At 41.8% G+C, this 18,661-nt stretch overlaps 1 protein-coding gene across 4 annotated transcripts in view; it reads left to right on the forward strand.

Moving 5' to 3' along the window:
• The first annotated feature begins 797 nt into the window (after positions 1–797).
• myo1b (myosin IB) overlaps positions 798–18,661 on the forward strand; it is a 78,436-nt gene continuing 60,572 nt past the window's right edge. For 2 of the 4 annotated variants that reach the window (XM_050048131.1, XM_050048133.1), the window contains exons 1-3: positions 798–1,051; positions 11,910–12,056; positions 15,597–15,712. In XM_050048131.1, the coding sequence (XP_049904088.1) occupies positions 11,931–12,056; positions 15,597–15,712 (242 nt within the window). In that variant the 5' untranslated portion in view covers positions 798–1,051; positions 11,910–11,930. The remainder of the gene's footprint in view (positions 1,052–11,909; positions 12,057–15,596; positions 15,713–18,661) is intronic. The other 2 variants (XM_050048134.1, XM_050048135.1) reach the window with 1 other exon arrangement.

The raw sequence follows: 18,661 nt of genomic DNA on the forward strand, positions 1-18,661 counted from the left end.
GTCTATCATGCAGAATGGGATACTATAACATCAATCGTTGTAATTAACCCCCCTGTGCAGATCGAAGTAATTTCCTTTAGTTGACGGGGCAATGAATAGAAGAGACATGTTTCAGCCCTCCCAAAACTGTAACAGGATCAGTTTTCTGGCCGTCAGAAATGCGTTTAACCCTTAATACTGACACAGCAAACTGACCCAGAGTTAGTATCATTAAATAACGGGTCAACAAGTCGTTGCTATCTAGCATTAAGACACAGGAGGGGGGTGTTGTGCTGTCGGGTGTACGGTGTATCTGTCTGTGGGATGCAATAATGTGAAGGGAAAACTTTAATGTTGCGTTACGAGCCACCTCGTAAATCTTGGCTCTCAGTCCAGAAACTACTTTAAAATATATTTGGTCAGTTATTTAGTGCAAAGCTTGAAATGTAAGCCCAGTGATTCATATCATTTACACTTGCTAAGCAAAATAAACCGAAATAGGTCTGTACTATCCATCATGTATTAATCTATTTTCTAGAATGTTGGTCTCGTTTATAAGACAAGCCCACGCTCTGGCCTGAGGAGAGTTTTGGGCAATATATTCAAGTTATGCTGTGTGGGTGTCCGTGTAATATTACGAATGGTAAACGGTTGGTGAAATGGAGTTTGCCATACTCTTTGTATTTCCACGAGTCATAAAGCGTGATTCATGTGTCCAAAACATACATTCCAATATTTCCGACAACATTGAACGCATCACTAACCCAACTCCCCCCCGCGCTGGAGGTGATTAGGGGACGCTGGACAAGCCCAGAGACGCCGCTCCAGCCACTCCCTACGCCCGGCGGACCCTGCACTCTCAAGTCCATCCAGAGCTCCATTCAAAGTGCTGAGATCCAGATGAGAGCCACGTTCAGCCTCATCCAGCACAGCAGACACGAGTTAAACTGAAAGACAGCGGGGAAGGGCTTCAGGAGCCACTCCAGACTCTGGGAAATCACCTCTGGGATCCTACTTTTGTCCGCAGAGTGGATTTAGGACGAGAGGGAGCAACTCTTTCAGAGATAAAGAGGCAAGTTTGACATCTTCTGTTACTTGGCTTGCTGCTAAAAATGTAACAACTGCGAGTGTTTTTCTCATCGTCTGGGTCATATTTGTCACACTGTTGCACTCGCTGCAACTTTTCTCCAAAGTTAACTTTGCATTGTCTTTAGACCGTCTGCAGCTCATTCATTCCTCCTCACTTCGTGCAGGAGGGGGTTGGGATTTTTTTTTTATCTTTCTTTTTCTTTGTGCACGGATGTTAGTAGTTGTAGGATAAAACTGCTATGTCCGACTTTAGTTTTGCTGATTGCCTTTTCTAAACCCAAACCAAGGCTCATTTAGCAGTGTTAATGCAAAGTGTGGTCGCTAATTGCATACATCTGCAGGGTTTAAGAACCATCTTTGTGTTTCAAGAGAACCACTGCAGACCCCAGCACAGGACAGCAGCAGATGTGTCAACTTTAAAAATTCATTCAGAGTTCAGTCTTCTCAGATGACATTGTGATAAATATCATCACACGACTAAACACAGTGTGAACAGAAAGCTCTCTGTGAAATGGGCGTTTTCATCAGTTAAAGGGTGTAAATGAAAACAGTAAACCCAGACCTTTCATTTTGGGATCTTTCAAAGTAAAATCCCCCTGTTTTAGTCAAATCATATCCTTACATTATGCATCCTCTGATCTGTGGATACACTTGGATCTGTGTTATACAGTAAAAAATATCAAATGTCAGCTTTAAACTGACTGAAGGTGGGTGTACCCTCCAGTACGCCCCTGGTTTTAAGAGATCTTAATGCTGCTGACTGGAATAAATTACTGCTCAGCATGGACTGCATGAATAAAACTATTCACCTCTCTGAGAAACATCCCAAAGTGCCTTCTTGTCAGAGTTGACCTGCTTTCTTTCTGCTGGGATCCCCTGTGGGATCCAGCCTGGAACTTATAAAATCAAACGAGGAGAGGAATGCCTTATGGGAAGAAAAACTATAGTAGATGTTGGAAAACGCTACATCACTACAGTATTAAAATACACTGTGGTTGCATTGGATAAAAATAGACTAAATGGAGACATGGAGCTGTAAAATCACCATGGATGTGTGTAATGTTTTTGTCTTTTCTGAGTATGTGTGTTTTTTTGTTTGTTTGTGGAAACATTAAGTGTGATAGGTTTTTAAATCTGAGTCAGAGCCTGCTGAAGCTGCAGATTGTGCCCAGTCTAAACATAACTTTTACCTTGACTTTGATTTTTTTTTCTAGCTTGAAGCAGTTTAACCCAAACTATAAATTCTCACATATTCCCATAATAAAATATTCATGCTTCTAAAGTATTGAGCCCTATCTGATTCAGAACATCAGTTCAGTGGAAATGCTACAAACTCACAGTCTTGTTATGCTTTAAATGTTCCAGCTTGTCGCTTGCCTTGTGATGGGAGATTGTTTCTAGCTTGGCACTGCTTTGAATCCTGCAGTTTTTCAACTCCTAATTCCATTTGTGAACTTGAAATCCCTCAGAGGATCAGATAAGACCTTTTTTTAATATATAAAGGATGGTGTCTTTCTCTTTGTGGTTTTTCCACAAATATGTCCCGCCTCTGTTGGCCAGAGTCTCAGCCGGGAAGCCAGATGGGAACTTTATTACCCGCGCTGATCAAACAAACAGTGATGTAAGATGACTGTGAAAGGTAGTGTGTGGTAAGCCTTCAGAGTTGCACAGAGGCTCCTGGAAAAAGTAACAACCGTTTAGCTCAGACTTGGAAGACGACAGTTGTGTGGGACTGTTGGCTTCTCTAGTAGCACTCCTCACTGTGAGCTGGCTGGCCGCTCTGCTTTAAGTTGCATCAGTGTCTTTTTAACGTGCCAAAACCCTCTTCATGAACACTGTCGGGTGAGATGCAGTGGACTAAAGTGGTGTGTATAGAGGACCAAAGTCCCCCCAGCCAGTGCCATGGTGATGAATAGTGTTTGCACTTGTCTGCCCATGCAGCTTAGCGTAGTGAGGCGTGCGTTTTGTGTTAGCCCTGCATCAACAGAGGTGGACAGGGGCACGCATGTGCAACCCCACTGACTGGACCATGAGAAGCCCTCGGCAGCCTCTGTTACAGGAGAATTTTCTGAAGCCAGGAAGCATCAAAAGTCCTCTAAATGATATGTAGTCGCTTCTCCAATTAAATGCCTCATACACACTAGATCTCATTAGTGTTTTCCTTCTGTTGCTTTATGTTACTTTGGAGTTGAAAGGGTAAAGATCACATATTGTCTTTAAATCCACTATCCTAAAGAAGTTTCCCCTGTGCCGTTTGACTCATTCCACTTAGGCTAACTGCTTAAACTCTACGTCCTGAGTCTCCCTGTGGAGCTGAAGTAATAACTCTGTACATTTTCATTCAGCTCAGCGTTGCTTTGTTAAGCCCTCTACAGCTGCTTTCTCCATTCACTTATGGCAAACCAAGCCAGACCAAGTGTTTGACTGCCTGTTGTGCAGACGACGCCAAAGCTGCTAATGCAGAGCAGTCTGGGGAACATTTGAGTGTAGTCATGTACCATAATACAGTGAGAAGTTGCAGGGTTCTCCTGTGTGCATTTATTCGATAGCCGATAAGCAAGCAGACCACTTTGGAGCTGTGGTTACTTGTAAAGTGCAACAGCTTGGACCCTGAGGATCGAAAAGGGGACTGCTGGCCTTATTAATTGTGCAAACTAGAAGTCCATAGGCAGGGCATTTATATAAAACTCCACCCTATCTCTCCTTTTTAAAGCTTTACAAGCGGGCTGTGTGCACAGATACGAGCGTGCTTTATGTTCTGTAGCTAATGACATTTTACAGGACTCAAACCTTTACGTTGCCATTTGGAGCTGCGAGTGTATGAAGGTGCCCACTATAAAGTTAACTGCCACCTGTTTCATGATTGAAGTTGATATCAGTGGTAAAAGCTCACAGCTTTTACTTGGTCCATTCATGGTGTATAAATCACTCTTGGTTTTTGCAGTGTGTTTATATTGCAAAGGGAGATAATTATGCTTGAGGGACATCTTAGCACACTAATGCCCCATTGCTTATGAGGAGAAGAACATTAATCTGCTCCATTTGTTAGAATAAATAATTGCACACAGAGTTGAGACTAAAACTCAGTCTTATAACAGTTTTTCACATCCAGTTGAACTTAGGGGAACTTTTGCCTCATTTCCACTGCATAGTACGACTTGACTCGACTACACTCACTTTTGATACCAGGTTCTTTACTCTATTGCGTTTTCCACTGCAGATAGTCCCCCCTCAGTGTAGGTGCAATTCTCAGCTGATTGCCGTTGTGACACAGCGTGAAGCTGCTCTGATATATAATTTTCAGCTCAACATTCGCCGAATCCTTTCATCATTGGTCAAGCAAATAGATAAACGTTTGCACTTTGTCACATGTACGACACAGTGCACCTAGTGTATGGAATAGTTTTTTTTAGTGTAGGTTGAGTGCAAAAAAAGTGATGCAACGATTCTCTTTAACCATTCAGTGGTCTGCAGTGTTTTAATTCCACCTTATAGTATCCGCTCAGCTTGCTTGGAACCTCGACTGTGTTGGTACCAAAAAAAGTACCAGGTACGAGGTACTGTCCACAACTTCTGCCAATGGAAAACCACAGTTGAAATCGGACATTAGACCCACAAAGCTAATAGCAAGCTGTCTTGACAATGCTAACCCTTTGAGGGAACGGAGCACCAGAGAGCTCAAAATGGAGGAAGCTCTTGTAGCTTAGGTAAATGTGTTGCACAGTCCACTTTTTTAAGCCTCTTTGTTTGAGTATAAACTGCTCCACAAAAGAGTAACGGCCTTTACAAGTCAAAATTTCTGTTGTGAAAAAGGCCTTAAATCTTTGCATTTTGATTCAAATGTTGCTAAAACCTCATTGGTGCATCACCATTTTCCAACTGAGTCCTGTCCACCTCAAATCCAGCAAAAAGCACAGACAAAAAAAGAAATGAATACAGACATCTTTTATGACGTTACTAGAAGTGTTCCAACTTTGGCGGATTATTTTGTGATCATGTAGGACTGCATTGCTCATAGCAAGAGGCTAAAAAATGCCCTTTAATGTGAACACATCATCAGACTCGTTGCTGTTAGTCATCTGGTCCTTTTGAGTCAAGGATTTTTGGCTTGGTGTTAGGGTTGGGATATGACAGTATACACCATGCAATGGGAGAAATGAGTCCACCACAAGCCCCCAAGAACAGCACCGGTCTTAGAAGTCAGTGTTACATAGTGGCTAAACAATCAGATGACAACTTCCAGGTCCATTAGGTGATGCCACGGGGCCCAGAAAGACCTTTTCTGTAGACTTATGTCGTGAAAGAAACATCGGTAAATCAATTAATAATTCTTTTTTGAGCATCACAACTCCTTCAGAATGACTTGATTCACTTTTGAGATTTGATCCATTTGGTCTGATAGCATCTCATCAGTCTACAAGAGCCACACAAAATCATTTTTATTCCCGTTCAAGGTAACAAGGGCAAAACCAGAAGTTAGCCACTTGACCGCAGAAAGTCTTTAGTGTGCTTGCTCTATGGGACCCACAATGCGGAAGATCTGGATAATTTCACATAGCAGAAATCAAGCTTTTTTGGCTTCATACCCCAATTGAGCAACAGTCTTAGAAATGAACATGGGTCCGTCTCCAGCACTGTATCCACTTCTCTTTATACATCCATGGTCCACTGGTAGAGATTAAGCCATTTTGGTTCTACTGTGGTAGCTGTATTTGAGGCAGGCTATGTAGCAAACCAAGGTTGGAATCTCATGTGATCTCACGAATTTAGCTCCCTTCCAAGGTAACATGATTAGAGCAGACATGGAAGGGAGAGAAGTTGTAGGCCTAAATACAGAAACCTCTAACACTTGAAATTATTGTACTCAGGAGCCATAAAGCTTCAATTTTGAAAGCATTTTAGTTAATTCAAAACACAAGAAGAGAATAATCAAATGTGAAGAAGTATGTTTTTAAAAACTATTTCTTAATAGAATTTACAGAAAAATTACTGTATCATGATGTATACTGTTACCGTCATATAAAGCTATGGTGTGATTTTTGCCATATCACCCACCCCAGCTCAATTACGTTAAGGTTGTTTTAATCCTTTTGTCATTTGATTGCCAGCGGAAGGCTCATGTTTTCATGTTTTGTAAATCTACCAGTCATGATGTCTCCCTGCTGTTTGAGCTGCATTGTAAATAAAGGGCAGTGTTTGTTTGGGTTACAGGTTTATGTTTAACCAGGCTGGAAGGTTGTGTGGCATGAAAACTCCATTCGCCTCGCAAATGTGTGCACTTTTTGACAGAAGACAGAAATCATCAACTCAACAGTAATTTAGAGCAAATTTCTCAAAACGGTTGTCAGTTTGTTGAGTCTTTCTAGCGTGCCTGCGAATGGACTGCCAGTTTGTCCTTGTGCCAGCCTCTTCTGCTCACACACCCTTGCACAGATCTGCACCTGGAGCGATGTTTAGGACTCCGGATTCCAGGTCACTTTCTCAGGCAGCGGCTCACTCTCTGCCCCTCTAAACCCCTGTCCTGTCTGTTCTGGCCTGCTCTTTGGCACAGCCTCATGCCCCGCTGCTGCTCCATTAGGGAGGACTTTAATCTCCATCATTGCCAGCAGCCTGTGATGTTGTGACTCTCCAGCCCCCCCCCCCCCCCCCCCCCCCCCCCCCCCACCGACAAGGCCAGCTTGATCTGCGGGGAATTTTACACACTATTACGCTGCATAATGCATTTCATTATCATTTGTTTGCACATAGACGCCCCTGTGTTCTCAAACAACCTCTCCCAAGGTAGAATGACGCCAATCATCTCTCATTGTAGCTCACACGATACCCGTTTGCTTTCTCACAGACCACATGTCATTGTAGACTGCAAGCTTGCTCTGTCAGTCATAATGAAAATATTGACCATTTCCAAACTGCTAGTCACTCTGAGCTGCTTTAATTTTAATCAAGTACAAGCATCCTAACAAATAACAGCTGGTTAATTGGCTCCGCATTTTTTATATTTTCACTACTTAAGTGTTCAGCATGCATGTAAATGTCTGCACGGCTGTTGACCTTTTGGTCGAGCAACTTTTCTCCTTGCTAGAGGACAGCAGAGAACACGTGGCCTCAGTCGAGGGCCTGTAAATAATATATGTACATTTAATGGTGTTTTTCATGTTGTCCTTGTAGCCTGATCTGACTGGGAAATCTAGGTCAATGTCAGAGGCAGGAAGCAAAGTGTGTCTCGTAATATTGGTGGTGACATGCATCCACAGCCCACCCATCACACAAAATCTCGCACTTGTATTTCTGCTGAGCAACTTCTAAATACAGCACTTTAATCTGTGGGAATTATAGATCAAGCTCCAATTTGAAATGAAATTCCGCGACTTGTACTGTATGTCATATGTAGGATCAAAGCAGTGACTCAGTAGTGTCCTCCTCATGACATTCAAGGTGGGCTCTGGCTGATTTTGCCAGCATGCTGCAAATAGCCTGACATCAAGGGGAGGAGGGAACTGCTTAGTGCCAGCAGCAGGTATTATGTTGAATTTATATTGCTGTTAGCAGATGATGACTAATGGCAGAGTTGTCCCAGGAAGTCCAAGCAAAAAGTAATTATTAGAGTTGAGACATAGATCCAGCCGTTTGAAAGATGTTTTTTTTTAATGCAATGTTTTTCATGCATAAAGTCAGCACTTAATTTGCCAAACATAAATGATGTGTAAAGTCCCATCTGCCACACACAGGCAGCGCGCCAGTCAGTCAGTTTTTGGAGAGCAGGAAAGGTGACGCGCATCCAGACGAGGGTATTTGACCGTAAGTTTTGCTACATCACTGATTCATGAGATTTAGATCTGAGATTAATAGCAGCTAAACCGTGTAGGCACATGTGATGCTTACCTCCTAAACATGCATCAAAGAGATTTAATCAATCTCTCTGATGTATTTTGCATCAGAGAGATTGATAAAGCAGGACACTTCTAATCTACAGTCATTCGCCAAAGGTTTATGCTTGAGTCAATTTGATTTAGACCGATAAATCCAGTGTATAAAAATAAACGGAAATCATAATAAGAGTGGGAGTTTTTTGTCCTTCAAGTGTACATTGAGGCAAACCACAACAAATCTGTTTTTACCCACATAGACTGGTTATACCCCTCATCTTTCCACCACTCAGCAGTGAGGATAATCCCCGGAGTTTAATCAAGGCTGTCAGGTTTTCTCTCAGTCTCCCTCTTTGGATCCAGTACAACAGTTAACAGCAGGCAGCAACTCTTATTAATGGGATTGTGTCACTGGCTGCCTAGAAGCCAGTTCAAAATCTGGGGTAGTGGGTTATCAGCAGAGAAGCTAAGGGCACGCAGCATCCACGCTGCAGACAGATGCAATATGTTGTTGGTCAGAATGGCACGGGCGCTCAGACGACATGGACACATACTGTTCGGCCCCCCCAGGCCATTCGGGGCTTCAGCATCTGTTTCCACTGAGGAGGAGTAGGGGGCTATGTCCTTTAAACTCCTGGTTGTTCATGCCAGAGACTCAGCACTTTCACTGTAGACTGTCCATGCATTTAGTGCCAGGAAGTAAGACTGCAGTAGCTGGGTACTCATCTATGTTGTAGTAATTGGTTCGATATTGATTGTGGCAGGCTAATACATACATTGTCTGATCCTCTGAATGGCCAATATTCCGTGAGGGTCATTAATGATTTGTTAATTTCAGTGTATTTACATGAACGGTACATAGGCATGTGATCAAACATCCTTATTTTAGGATATATTTAAACAGTAATACTCTGTGGTGTTGAGAGTAATGAAAAAAACTGTAATGTTGTATCAAAGCAGTTGCATTTTGATGCTCCACTGAAAAAATGCGTTGAGATCTCAGAGTAGGTGATTGCTTTTTCATCCCTCCATAGAATCAGAATCAGCAACTATGTGAAAAGGAAATGAACTTGGATTTAAAACTACATCACAGACCAACCAAAGCAGCTGGTAGACATGAGCCATCACTGTAAAAGTTTTGGCACAATGCCATCAGAGCGGCACATTGCACGAGTCGGCGGGCACAAAGTAACAAACCTCGCTAGATTGTGGGGTTGACAAGTGAGCAAATATTTCTCCCCCTGTTTTGTACATGCCTCTGAGTCGAGATCGAGCCATTTACAATGTCTTAATTGCAGAGTCATTTTTCAACATTCTTCTTCCTCAGTCTCGGCCCACCTTTCAAAGATTTGTTTTCACGCTGAGTGTGAGAGTGAGTGCCTTTTGGAACTTGAGTCTCGCCTCCCACTAAGAGCCAGGCAACTTCTTTATGGGCCAATAATATTGTGCCCTGCAGGGGAACAGAAGCCAGGGGAAAAAGTGAAGTGGAAGTCTATGCAGGGAATCCATTTTTTTTTTTTTTTTTTGCAGAAATGTCATACTGCTGCAAAGTTGCTGCTCCAAGGTGATTCGACAGCTGATAGAGGGTTATGTCTTGGAGACAAAGTGAGGGGTTCTGTGCCGAAATGTCGGCGCTTGGAGTCGTCCTGTTTTGGCTGTCAGCCATTTGTTTTAGATCACATACTGTATTATCCTCTTATCCAGTTGTTTAATCCCCAAACACGAACTTCACACGCCACATCTGTGACTGCATTATCAGATATTTGTTTTATATTAATCCATGTGGGGCTTCCTCTAATTTCATTCACACCACTATTTTGTTTATTGAAAAGCATATCTAAAAACCATCAGAGTGTGTTATAGATATGTAGCTTTGACGTATTTTTATTCTGTATTTGCCAGTGTCTGTTTCAGGTTGAAAAAAGACATCTGTACTAAGAGCAGTGAACAATAGATTACCACATGGCCTCATCTATTAGCCTGTTGTGGACAGCCTGTCACAACAGCAGCCATTGGGTTTTTATTGCAGCAAAGCCCTGTATCAAGGCTCTGAATGTATCCCAGGCCCCTCTTTTATCTCCAGGCCTATAGCGTTGGGATTACTGTCCCAAAGGAGATGGGAGGCAACATTGGACTGAAAACTGCCATCCCCAGCAGAGTCTTTGTCACAGTGCACTCCAGCATAGAGCTTTTATCAGCTACAAATATTATTTTGCTGCTAAAAGCAGGAGGAGTGCAGAAAAAAGCTATGAAGCAGTTTACTATTTTGGGGGGGGGCTATTTCTTTGATTTACAAGAAGCCCCAGAACAGGAGCAGATTCCAGCTGAACAGAGACGCAGAGGTCAAGGGCAAAGTTCCTTAGTTATGTAATAGCCTATGGGACATTCTCACATGCCACTGGATTGGATAGCCAATCAAAAGTCCCCGCTCCTCCCCTGGAGTCAAAACCACTGCTGAACAAACATGTCCACCCCCGAGTTTATTTGCATTGGCTATGTTTAGGACTGTTTATTTTTTGATCAGAGAATGCCTCTTAAAAAGCTTTGCCAGAGACCTCACGAATAATGGACAGCAAACATGAAATAATAGCCTAATGGATGTAATAGAGTGATATATTTCTTGAACCAGCATTTCTCCCAATAACACATTTTGTGCATTCTTGAGGTCTAACAAATGAGTTAAAGGAGCAGTGTGTAGGATTTAGTGGCATCTAGTGGTGCGGTTGCACATCATGACTAACCGAATGCTCTATCCCTCACCACTCCCTTTCCAAGTGTGTAGAGAACCTACGGTGGCCCTCAGGTAAAGCAAAAATGTGACAGACCCTAGCTAGAGCCAGCATTTTGTTATGTTTTGGGCTACTGTAGAAACACAGTGGTGCGACATGGCGGGCTCTGTGGAAGAGAGCCCACTCCCTATGTAGATATAAAGGGTTCATTCAAAGGTAACAAAAACACAATTCTTAGTTTCAGATACACAAATGAAAACATTATGACATTATACTCCCTTTCTGCTAACAAATGAAACAAAGGCAGAGTTGATTTCTAAAAAATATTTGAAATCATGTAATTGTTTGTATCAGTGATTTCTTGCTGGCAACTTCCTTCTTCACTGACTTTGCAGGTTCATTGTTATGTTTGTCAACACATTAACACCACCATAAAGCTGTGCAGTAAACCGATATCCTTACATGAGACTGGATATCGTCTTATATTTTAGATATAACACTGTAAGTGTTGTCTTTTCCTGGTTTAATAGGCTGCATTACAGTAAAGTGATATTTTTCTGAACTTACAGACCGCTCTAGCTGTTCTGTTATTTGCCTTTAGTTGGCTTAACCTTGTCATACCTTCCTGGTATTTCATCGGGGTGTATGGTATATGATGGTATTTTGTAGGAAAAGTACTGGCTTAATTCCCCTGCTGTCAGTTTTGTAGTCCCGTGACGTTATCCCTACCACTCTCATTCCAGCTGCCTTTCCCACCAGTCCAGACCGACCTCTAGTGGCATGTGCTGTTTACAGCATCCTGTATTTTTGACCGTATTAAAAATCATACCGTCGGCATTCCTAAGTACCCTTGTATACCATAATACAGTGATATCGCTCAAGCTTACCACATAGTCATTATATCAACATTACTGATGACTATTTATGACAAATTTCATTGTGTAAATATGTTGCGAAAGCACCAATAGTCAACCCTATAGTCTCATCACAATATCAGTATTGAGGTATTTGGTCAAAAATATAGTGACATTTGATTTTCTCAATATTATCCAGCCCCATGTCACCACCTGTCACTTAACATAGTGGCATGCATTGCGATGGTTGTGTGCTAGCGTATGTACATGTGCTTTGTGTGTGTGCACGATACGAACGAAACACGGGCCCCACTCAAACATTGGTGTATGGCACCAAGAGTTGTCAAAACTCCTGTGTGATGTATCTCTCCTTTCTCTGTATTCCTGTGCAGGGGGGGACACCTGCAGCCAAAATGGAGGTGAAGACGTCACTTCTAGACAACATGATTGGGGTTGGCGACATGGTCCTCCTAGAACCCCTGTCTGAAGACTCGTTCATTGAGAATCTGAGGAACCGCTTCGACCACAATGAGATCTACGTAAGTCTACCATATTTAAAATGTATTTGTATCAATATAACTGAACCTCATTTGAGTTGTGTAACAACATTGTGTTGGATTAGACTCTTCTTCTTGTCCCTGCTTCCAAAGACTGATATAGATGGCTTCCTTCAGCAAACACGCAGATACTTTCCATAACTCCATTGTTCTTTCATTCCCTCACCAAATTTAGTCTTGGCCACAGAAGTGGCACAGATACAGAGGCCACAGTAACCAACCCAATCAATAAATCACATCACCAAGGAATGCAGATGATGCCTTTAAATGAGGCATGAAATCCAGAGCTCGGGGACAAGAAGGGACTGGCAGGCTGGCTGGCTATCTCTAGAAGAAGAGGGTTGTTGAACCATCATCCCTGCATCAGACAATTGGTTCTGGGCTTTGTGTCTTCTCTGCAGGTTTGCTGCTCTAGACGTCAGCCAAGATGATTACAGCTCCGCTCTGGTTGCTGTTGGCTCTCAGGGCTCAGGGCCCAAGGGATGATGTCACCTCATATAGTGATGATTGCCTTAGTGGTGTGCTAGATATTTTTGCTGAGATGCAGCCCACATCCTGCTGAGGAATGGGAATGGTGTTTTCACATTTCAGATGCCCTCAATTTTCTGTCTTAAACTATAAGCCCTGAGCTTTTTATTTCCTGTGTAGTGCTGACCTAAATGTTGTGGGACTAGTTAAACATGCACCGTTCTGCCCTCTTGCTCCTCCAAGAGGTGAAAAATGTTAATATTTCTGATATTAGCTTTTCAGTTTGGTGCTGGCTGTGAAGTCAAAGTAAAAGTGGCATTTTTATGGATAGGTAAATCACATGGTTTAAAGTCTATAATGGAAGCTTTTTGGTGGCATAAGCTGCACCTCAAGAGTGATGACCAGGAAAAGCACTGAAGCCTATACTTATCCAATAAATCTGTGGTGTACAACCCTTGCATGTGAATGTATTTTTCCCTCATGCGGCATCATTCCTCACAAATGGCCCCCACCCCCACCCCAAACTATCATATGACAGCTCACAGCAGAAGAAACATGGCTTTGTTTTCCAGTGGGACAGCGCATCATGTATCCAATAACTTTGTGGAAAATCAAAGAGAATGAAAGTCACCCTGTTCACTGATGTCCTGCTTCTTATGTCTGACCTTTTTACTGAGCAAGAAGAATCAATGAGTAGTTCTTTCACGATTATTTAATTCCTGAAACCTGATGTGTTTTAACCATTGGCTCTGCGCTGCCACTGACACGCTGTGATTGTTAGTACAAGTGTCTGACAGCATTATAGAAAGGACCCCTTCAGAGATAGACCTGCTTGTTAAAGAGTAAAATCCTAAAGCCCCAAAACTCTCTACTGCCACACCCAGCAGACTCCATGTAAATAAACAGTAATTTAATCATCATAAAAGAAACTTCATTCAAGTCGACGCAAACAAAATAAACAAAAGCTGTCTTGGTTTGTCTTTCCCCTGTTCCAACAATTACCAACTCTGGTTTGGTTGAAATAAACCTTTAATCACTCAGTTAGATGTGAAAATATGCTGACTCTGTACACGCTAAAATTACTGTTTATTTAAATGGAGTCTGGTGAGTTTGGTGATAGTGATTTTAGGGCTGTCTCTGGTTAAATAAAAAGGATCTTACTCTTCCACAAAAAGGTCTATCTCTGTCAGGATCCTTTCCCTAATGTTGTGCGACAGTTAGACTGATAATCTGATCATGCAAGTGACAAAAACAAGCACTTTTAGTGCACAAATGCACCCAGTTGTTACATTGCAGCCCGTTTTGCTGTTGCCGGCTGCAGCGTTCTCTCGCAATACTGGAGCAATTTCAAAAATTGCTGTTCCCATTTATCACTAGACACAAAAACACTGGAAAATGGGTCAAGGTTGAAAAATACCAAAGGTCACCCTTTAAATCTTTTTTTTTTTTTTTTTTTTTTTAATATGCCTTGTACACAGTTTCCCAGACTGTCATGCTGAAGTGATGTATTTTCAACACTGCGGTTTAAAAACTGCGTGACAAAGACAAAAAATGATTAATTTATGTATCTGTTGGGCAAGTGATGTATCATCCAAGCAGATCGCGTTTTGGTGACTGAACAGATGGCGTTTTATAACAAGCAGGACAGCAGGTGTAGAAATGCCAGAGAAAGAAAACAGCAGAAAATGTCCAACTACCTGCGTACATTATTGATCTCTGCTGATGAACATAATACTCTTTGAGTTTTGACTAAAATCACCTTCCAACCTTTTTTTCAGTGGAGAAGGTTCAAAGAAAGCCTTCATGAGGAGAAAAGTTTAACTTTTTTTGTGCTTTGAATCTCATAACATTTCACTGCATTTGATAGGAAAGGTTTATATGCATTTAATTTTTTAGGTTATTTGTTTGTAGACTACACATTTGTTTAGGATTTAGTATGAAAAGGGTTAAAAGTTCTCAGTCCATGGCTGTTTTTTAATGGCTCAAATAATTAGCTTTTTTGGAAGCAGTTTTATGATGTGATCTGTCTCATGAAATAATCATTACTAAGTTGTGGTTTTCTTAATGATCTGCAGAGGCTGAAATTAAAACTCAAAAATCACTTTTCATGTGCTTTTAGCTTTTGGTCGATAGAACCCCTCATTAACACGTGATACTTTGTTTACATTGCACACACTCATTCCCTCTTGTACCTGTCCTCTGCACTCAAAAAGGCCTCATTTTCCCTCCGGTGGGCTATTGAACGAGAGGCTGTGGGAGGTTGTGGTGTTGCCACAGGGAAGGCCATGCTCCACTCTTGTCAGAGTGGGTTATGCAACAGCCATTACCATGGAAAGCAAAGAAAATGTTTCAGGTTGATGTTTTGAAAGTGCTCTCTGGGCTCTGTTTGGTGTGTGGGAGGATGATGAAGATGACGGCTGGTTATATTCGCTTTCAGAAATATCTGACAAGTGTTATCTGTTGAACAGGATCTGTGCGAATGTTACATAAAGGTGTTCTGTTATGTGAAACAGAGAAAGCAGTGTTTTTTTGTTTGCGGATGTTTGATTAAAAACCCACTGATGACATGTTAGATATCTTGCATTTTAATTTCGTATTATGTAATTGACTAAAGCAGTGTTTTAATGGGAAGCAGCATGCAACTTAATTGGATTCTTTTTGAAATTTTTTTTTTTTAGTTTTAGGTGTTAATAATATCTGGGCCTGTAAGGTACTGGTATGGCAGCGTGAACACTTGCACTTGGTGAAGTGCTTGCTTACTAAAACCCTCCTGCAGCACCTTGACCTCTATGCAGTCTGTGTTTACTGCCCAGCCCACAGATTCCATAAACTTTCCATTTAACACTTCTTCAGTTTCACTTCAGGCATTGCATGTCTCAACAATGCATTAGAAATACCCAGCTGGGAAAAGCTGACAGAGGCAAAATTCCTCCCACCTAGACTTAACAATTAACACCCAAATGGACAGAGGGGAGGAAAAATTGTTGGTACCTGTCTGTGCGAGAAAAATGTGGATTCACACTAAGTGTTTGATTTCTTTTCTTCACCCTCCAGACATACATTGGCAGTGTGGTGATCTCCATGAACCCCTACAGGTCCCTGCCCATCTACACGCCAGACAAAGTGGAGGAGTATCGCAACAGGAACTTCTATGAACTTAGTCCACACATGTGAGTCCGCCCCCTGAGTCTCCACCACAACAAGCTTATATCTATACACATATTATGTCCCGCTTATGGCTCAAGCATTTCGAGTTTGACTGTGTGGTTTTCAATTTAGTTCCTTTCATGTGAAATCTTTTGTTTTGTTGCCGTAGCAGAATTGGTGAGGCTGGCACTTCACAAGTGTTTTTGAAGGCTTTGTTTGTCTGAATGTTTTGAGCAGGAAGTGGCATCTGTGTGTTGAAGATACTGTACTGCAAACCTCTGTAAGGATTATCAATTTGGCCCCAGTGATTAATGGGAGGGGTAGGGAGGGGGCTGAGATCAGAGGGACACTTGCATGGAGTGTCAGTCTGGTGCTCTTGCTGGCCATTCAGCACCGTGGCATGCCATCTGTCCATTGGCAACATTAAGTCAGCATTGCTGTTAGGCTGCCAAGATAAAAACAAAGCCCGGCACTCGTCAATTAGCCTGCTGTGTCTCTAGGCTGCAGCAAAACCCCTCAGAGAGGCAGACTGAAAGAGCGAGAGTGCCCTTGTCCCAGAACAGACATACTCCCTGCAGACAAAAGCAAGCTCCTTGGCTTTACTTTACAGCCCGCTATACAGAACTGACATGACACAGTTTCGGGCTGTTTCGCCCCCTTTTTTCCTCCCTTTTGAGTTTTACAGAGCCTGTGTCTCCCCTCTTTGTCTTTTGTATACTGGTAGGGACTACTGGTGTGTACAAGGAGGTTTTCTCATGGTTATGGTCAGTGGCTTGTTTCAAAGAAGTGCATCAAGTCTTATGGAGGTGTCCCAATTTACCCGTTGAGCGATGATAACTTTAATCACCCACAACAAATTCCCCATTCAAAATTCTGTCGTTTATTGGCTTAACCCTAGGACATGTTCTGGCTATGCTCTTGGAAAACACACTTCATTGGACAGACCAGCTTGCTGATTGATATCTAAAACAAAGATGAGGCACTGGAGTGGGATAAAGAAAGTCTAATGTCATTTTTAGTAAAAATCTTTTTTGTTGAAAACTTATGAGTGCCTTTGAACCAAAATTCTGAAACACAGATGCCAAACTTTCCCAGGTGTTCCTAACCAAATAGTCACTTCTGTGCTCCATAATTTTAAGTAAGAGCAAGGTTGCTCGGCAAGATTGGTGCAAGTATTTTGGACTTGGTCATTGTCTTTCAGGGCCTCTTCATTAAACTCTGACAATAACTAACATGTATGCTGCTAGAGGGAGGATTGTGGGATGGTTAATATTGGGGCATTTACACAACGTAGCTGTTTGGCAGTGGACATGCATTTTCAAAAATGGTCTTTGCTCTTGACTGTATTACTCCAATATAATTTAGATAGTTACAGAAGGCTGAAGGTTATATAGCCAACCATTCGTCAAAGCCTTTGCCAGATCATTTTCATACCACACTGACATGAACTGAAACTAGCAGCTGCCTTAAAAAGGCACTGATGTAAACTATGAAGGATTTATATGAGCTAAACATGCCAAAACACTGGTTTGGTTCTTAAAGCTGCTGACTCTGGCTGGCTGGCTCTTGACGAAGAAATGATAGATATTATGCTTGTTGCGTGTTTCAGTAAAATAGGTTTTGGTTTATTTTCGTGAGACTCAATCACTTCTCTGGTGTCTGTCTGCCGTTCCATCTGATTTAAACTTTAAGAAACAAGACAATGTCTAAGCCATCTGTGGATCCACAGAGCCAGGTTGATGCTACCAGAGTGACTAAGATATAATGAAATATGTCTTCCATCCATTACCTTCTAAAACTGAACCAGCTGCAGTGGAATACACAACCAGAAAACTGTCCAAACTAGAAACTCTGTCACATAGAAAGAAGCCTGCAACATCCCTCGCTGTTCTCAACTTCTGCATCTCTGGTGATGGATGACATACAGTGGCAAAAATAAGTTCTTTCTATACACTGAAATGTGATCCTTTAAACATGTTGTCATCTTACCATTAGTCTTTAAGTAAAGAAGATTAAGCTCTGTTTAGTGGGCAAGACTCTTGTCAAAGACCTGAAATGCCAGTCAAAGGCAGATTGTTTCAACATGCTACATAAATTGATCTTAATCCTCCGGTCAGGCCATCTGGACCAAGCTTTGTGGCTTTGCATCGATCGTCCTCAAGTAATGTTAAATCCTCAGTCATGTCAAATGCAACAGCCCAGTTACTCTCAACTCCATGTCATTTATAGCCAACGAAATGGCTCTACAGTTCATGCTCTCTTGTACCTCAGCTTTGGTCACTCTTACATTATACCATTGTGTCATCTATTTAATTTTAATTCATTCTTTTATTTGTTTTGTCTTGAGATTTGAGCTGTCTCATTAATAGATAAAAAGAGAGATGGCAGTTTTCATCTCTGTGCTTTTAAAGCCAAGCCCCCAGGAAAAGCATCAGGCTTTTTTAGTCAATTTGACCTAGTTGCCAAACTGTGAAATAACAACTTCCAGGACTGTCACATGATGCCATTGGGTCCAAAAAGACTTTTTCCTACAGACTTACATTATGAAATAAAGGTCTGTATGTCAGTGGATACATTTTTTGAGCTCCATAACTTCTTCAGTATCAGAATTTGATCCATTTGGCTCAATGACATTTTGAATGTCGATAGCCCTATGACATGTTTAGCATTAATTAGCACAAACAGTAACTGGTTGCAATGGCCAACGTTAGCCTGTCAAAGGAAAAACATGTTCTTCAGCTCCATAACGGTTTTGTTTATGTCTTGTATCTTGTTAATTAGCATCGAAGACTGAGCATGGTTAACGTGAACCTAGCAACTTCACTATGGAGACAAGATCTTCATGGTACTGCTTGCGTGAGCCAACTGCTCCTTTTAACTATAATGGCTATTTTATTTCTACACAAGTTAAATACACACATGCATCTCAATAAGACATTGGAGAGCACACTAGGTTAGTCGTGTCCTTCTGC

The sequence above is a fragment of the Epinephelus moara genome, chromosome 7 (assembly GCF_006386435.1).
Source record: "Epinephelus moara isolate mb chromosome 7, YSFRI_EMoa_1.0, whole genome shotgun sequence".
Classification (NCBI taxonomy): Eukaryota; Metazoa; Chordata; class Actinopteri; order Perciformes; family Serranidae; genus Epinephelus; species Epinephelus moara.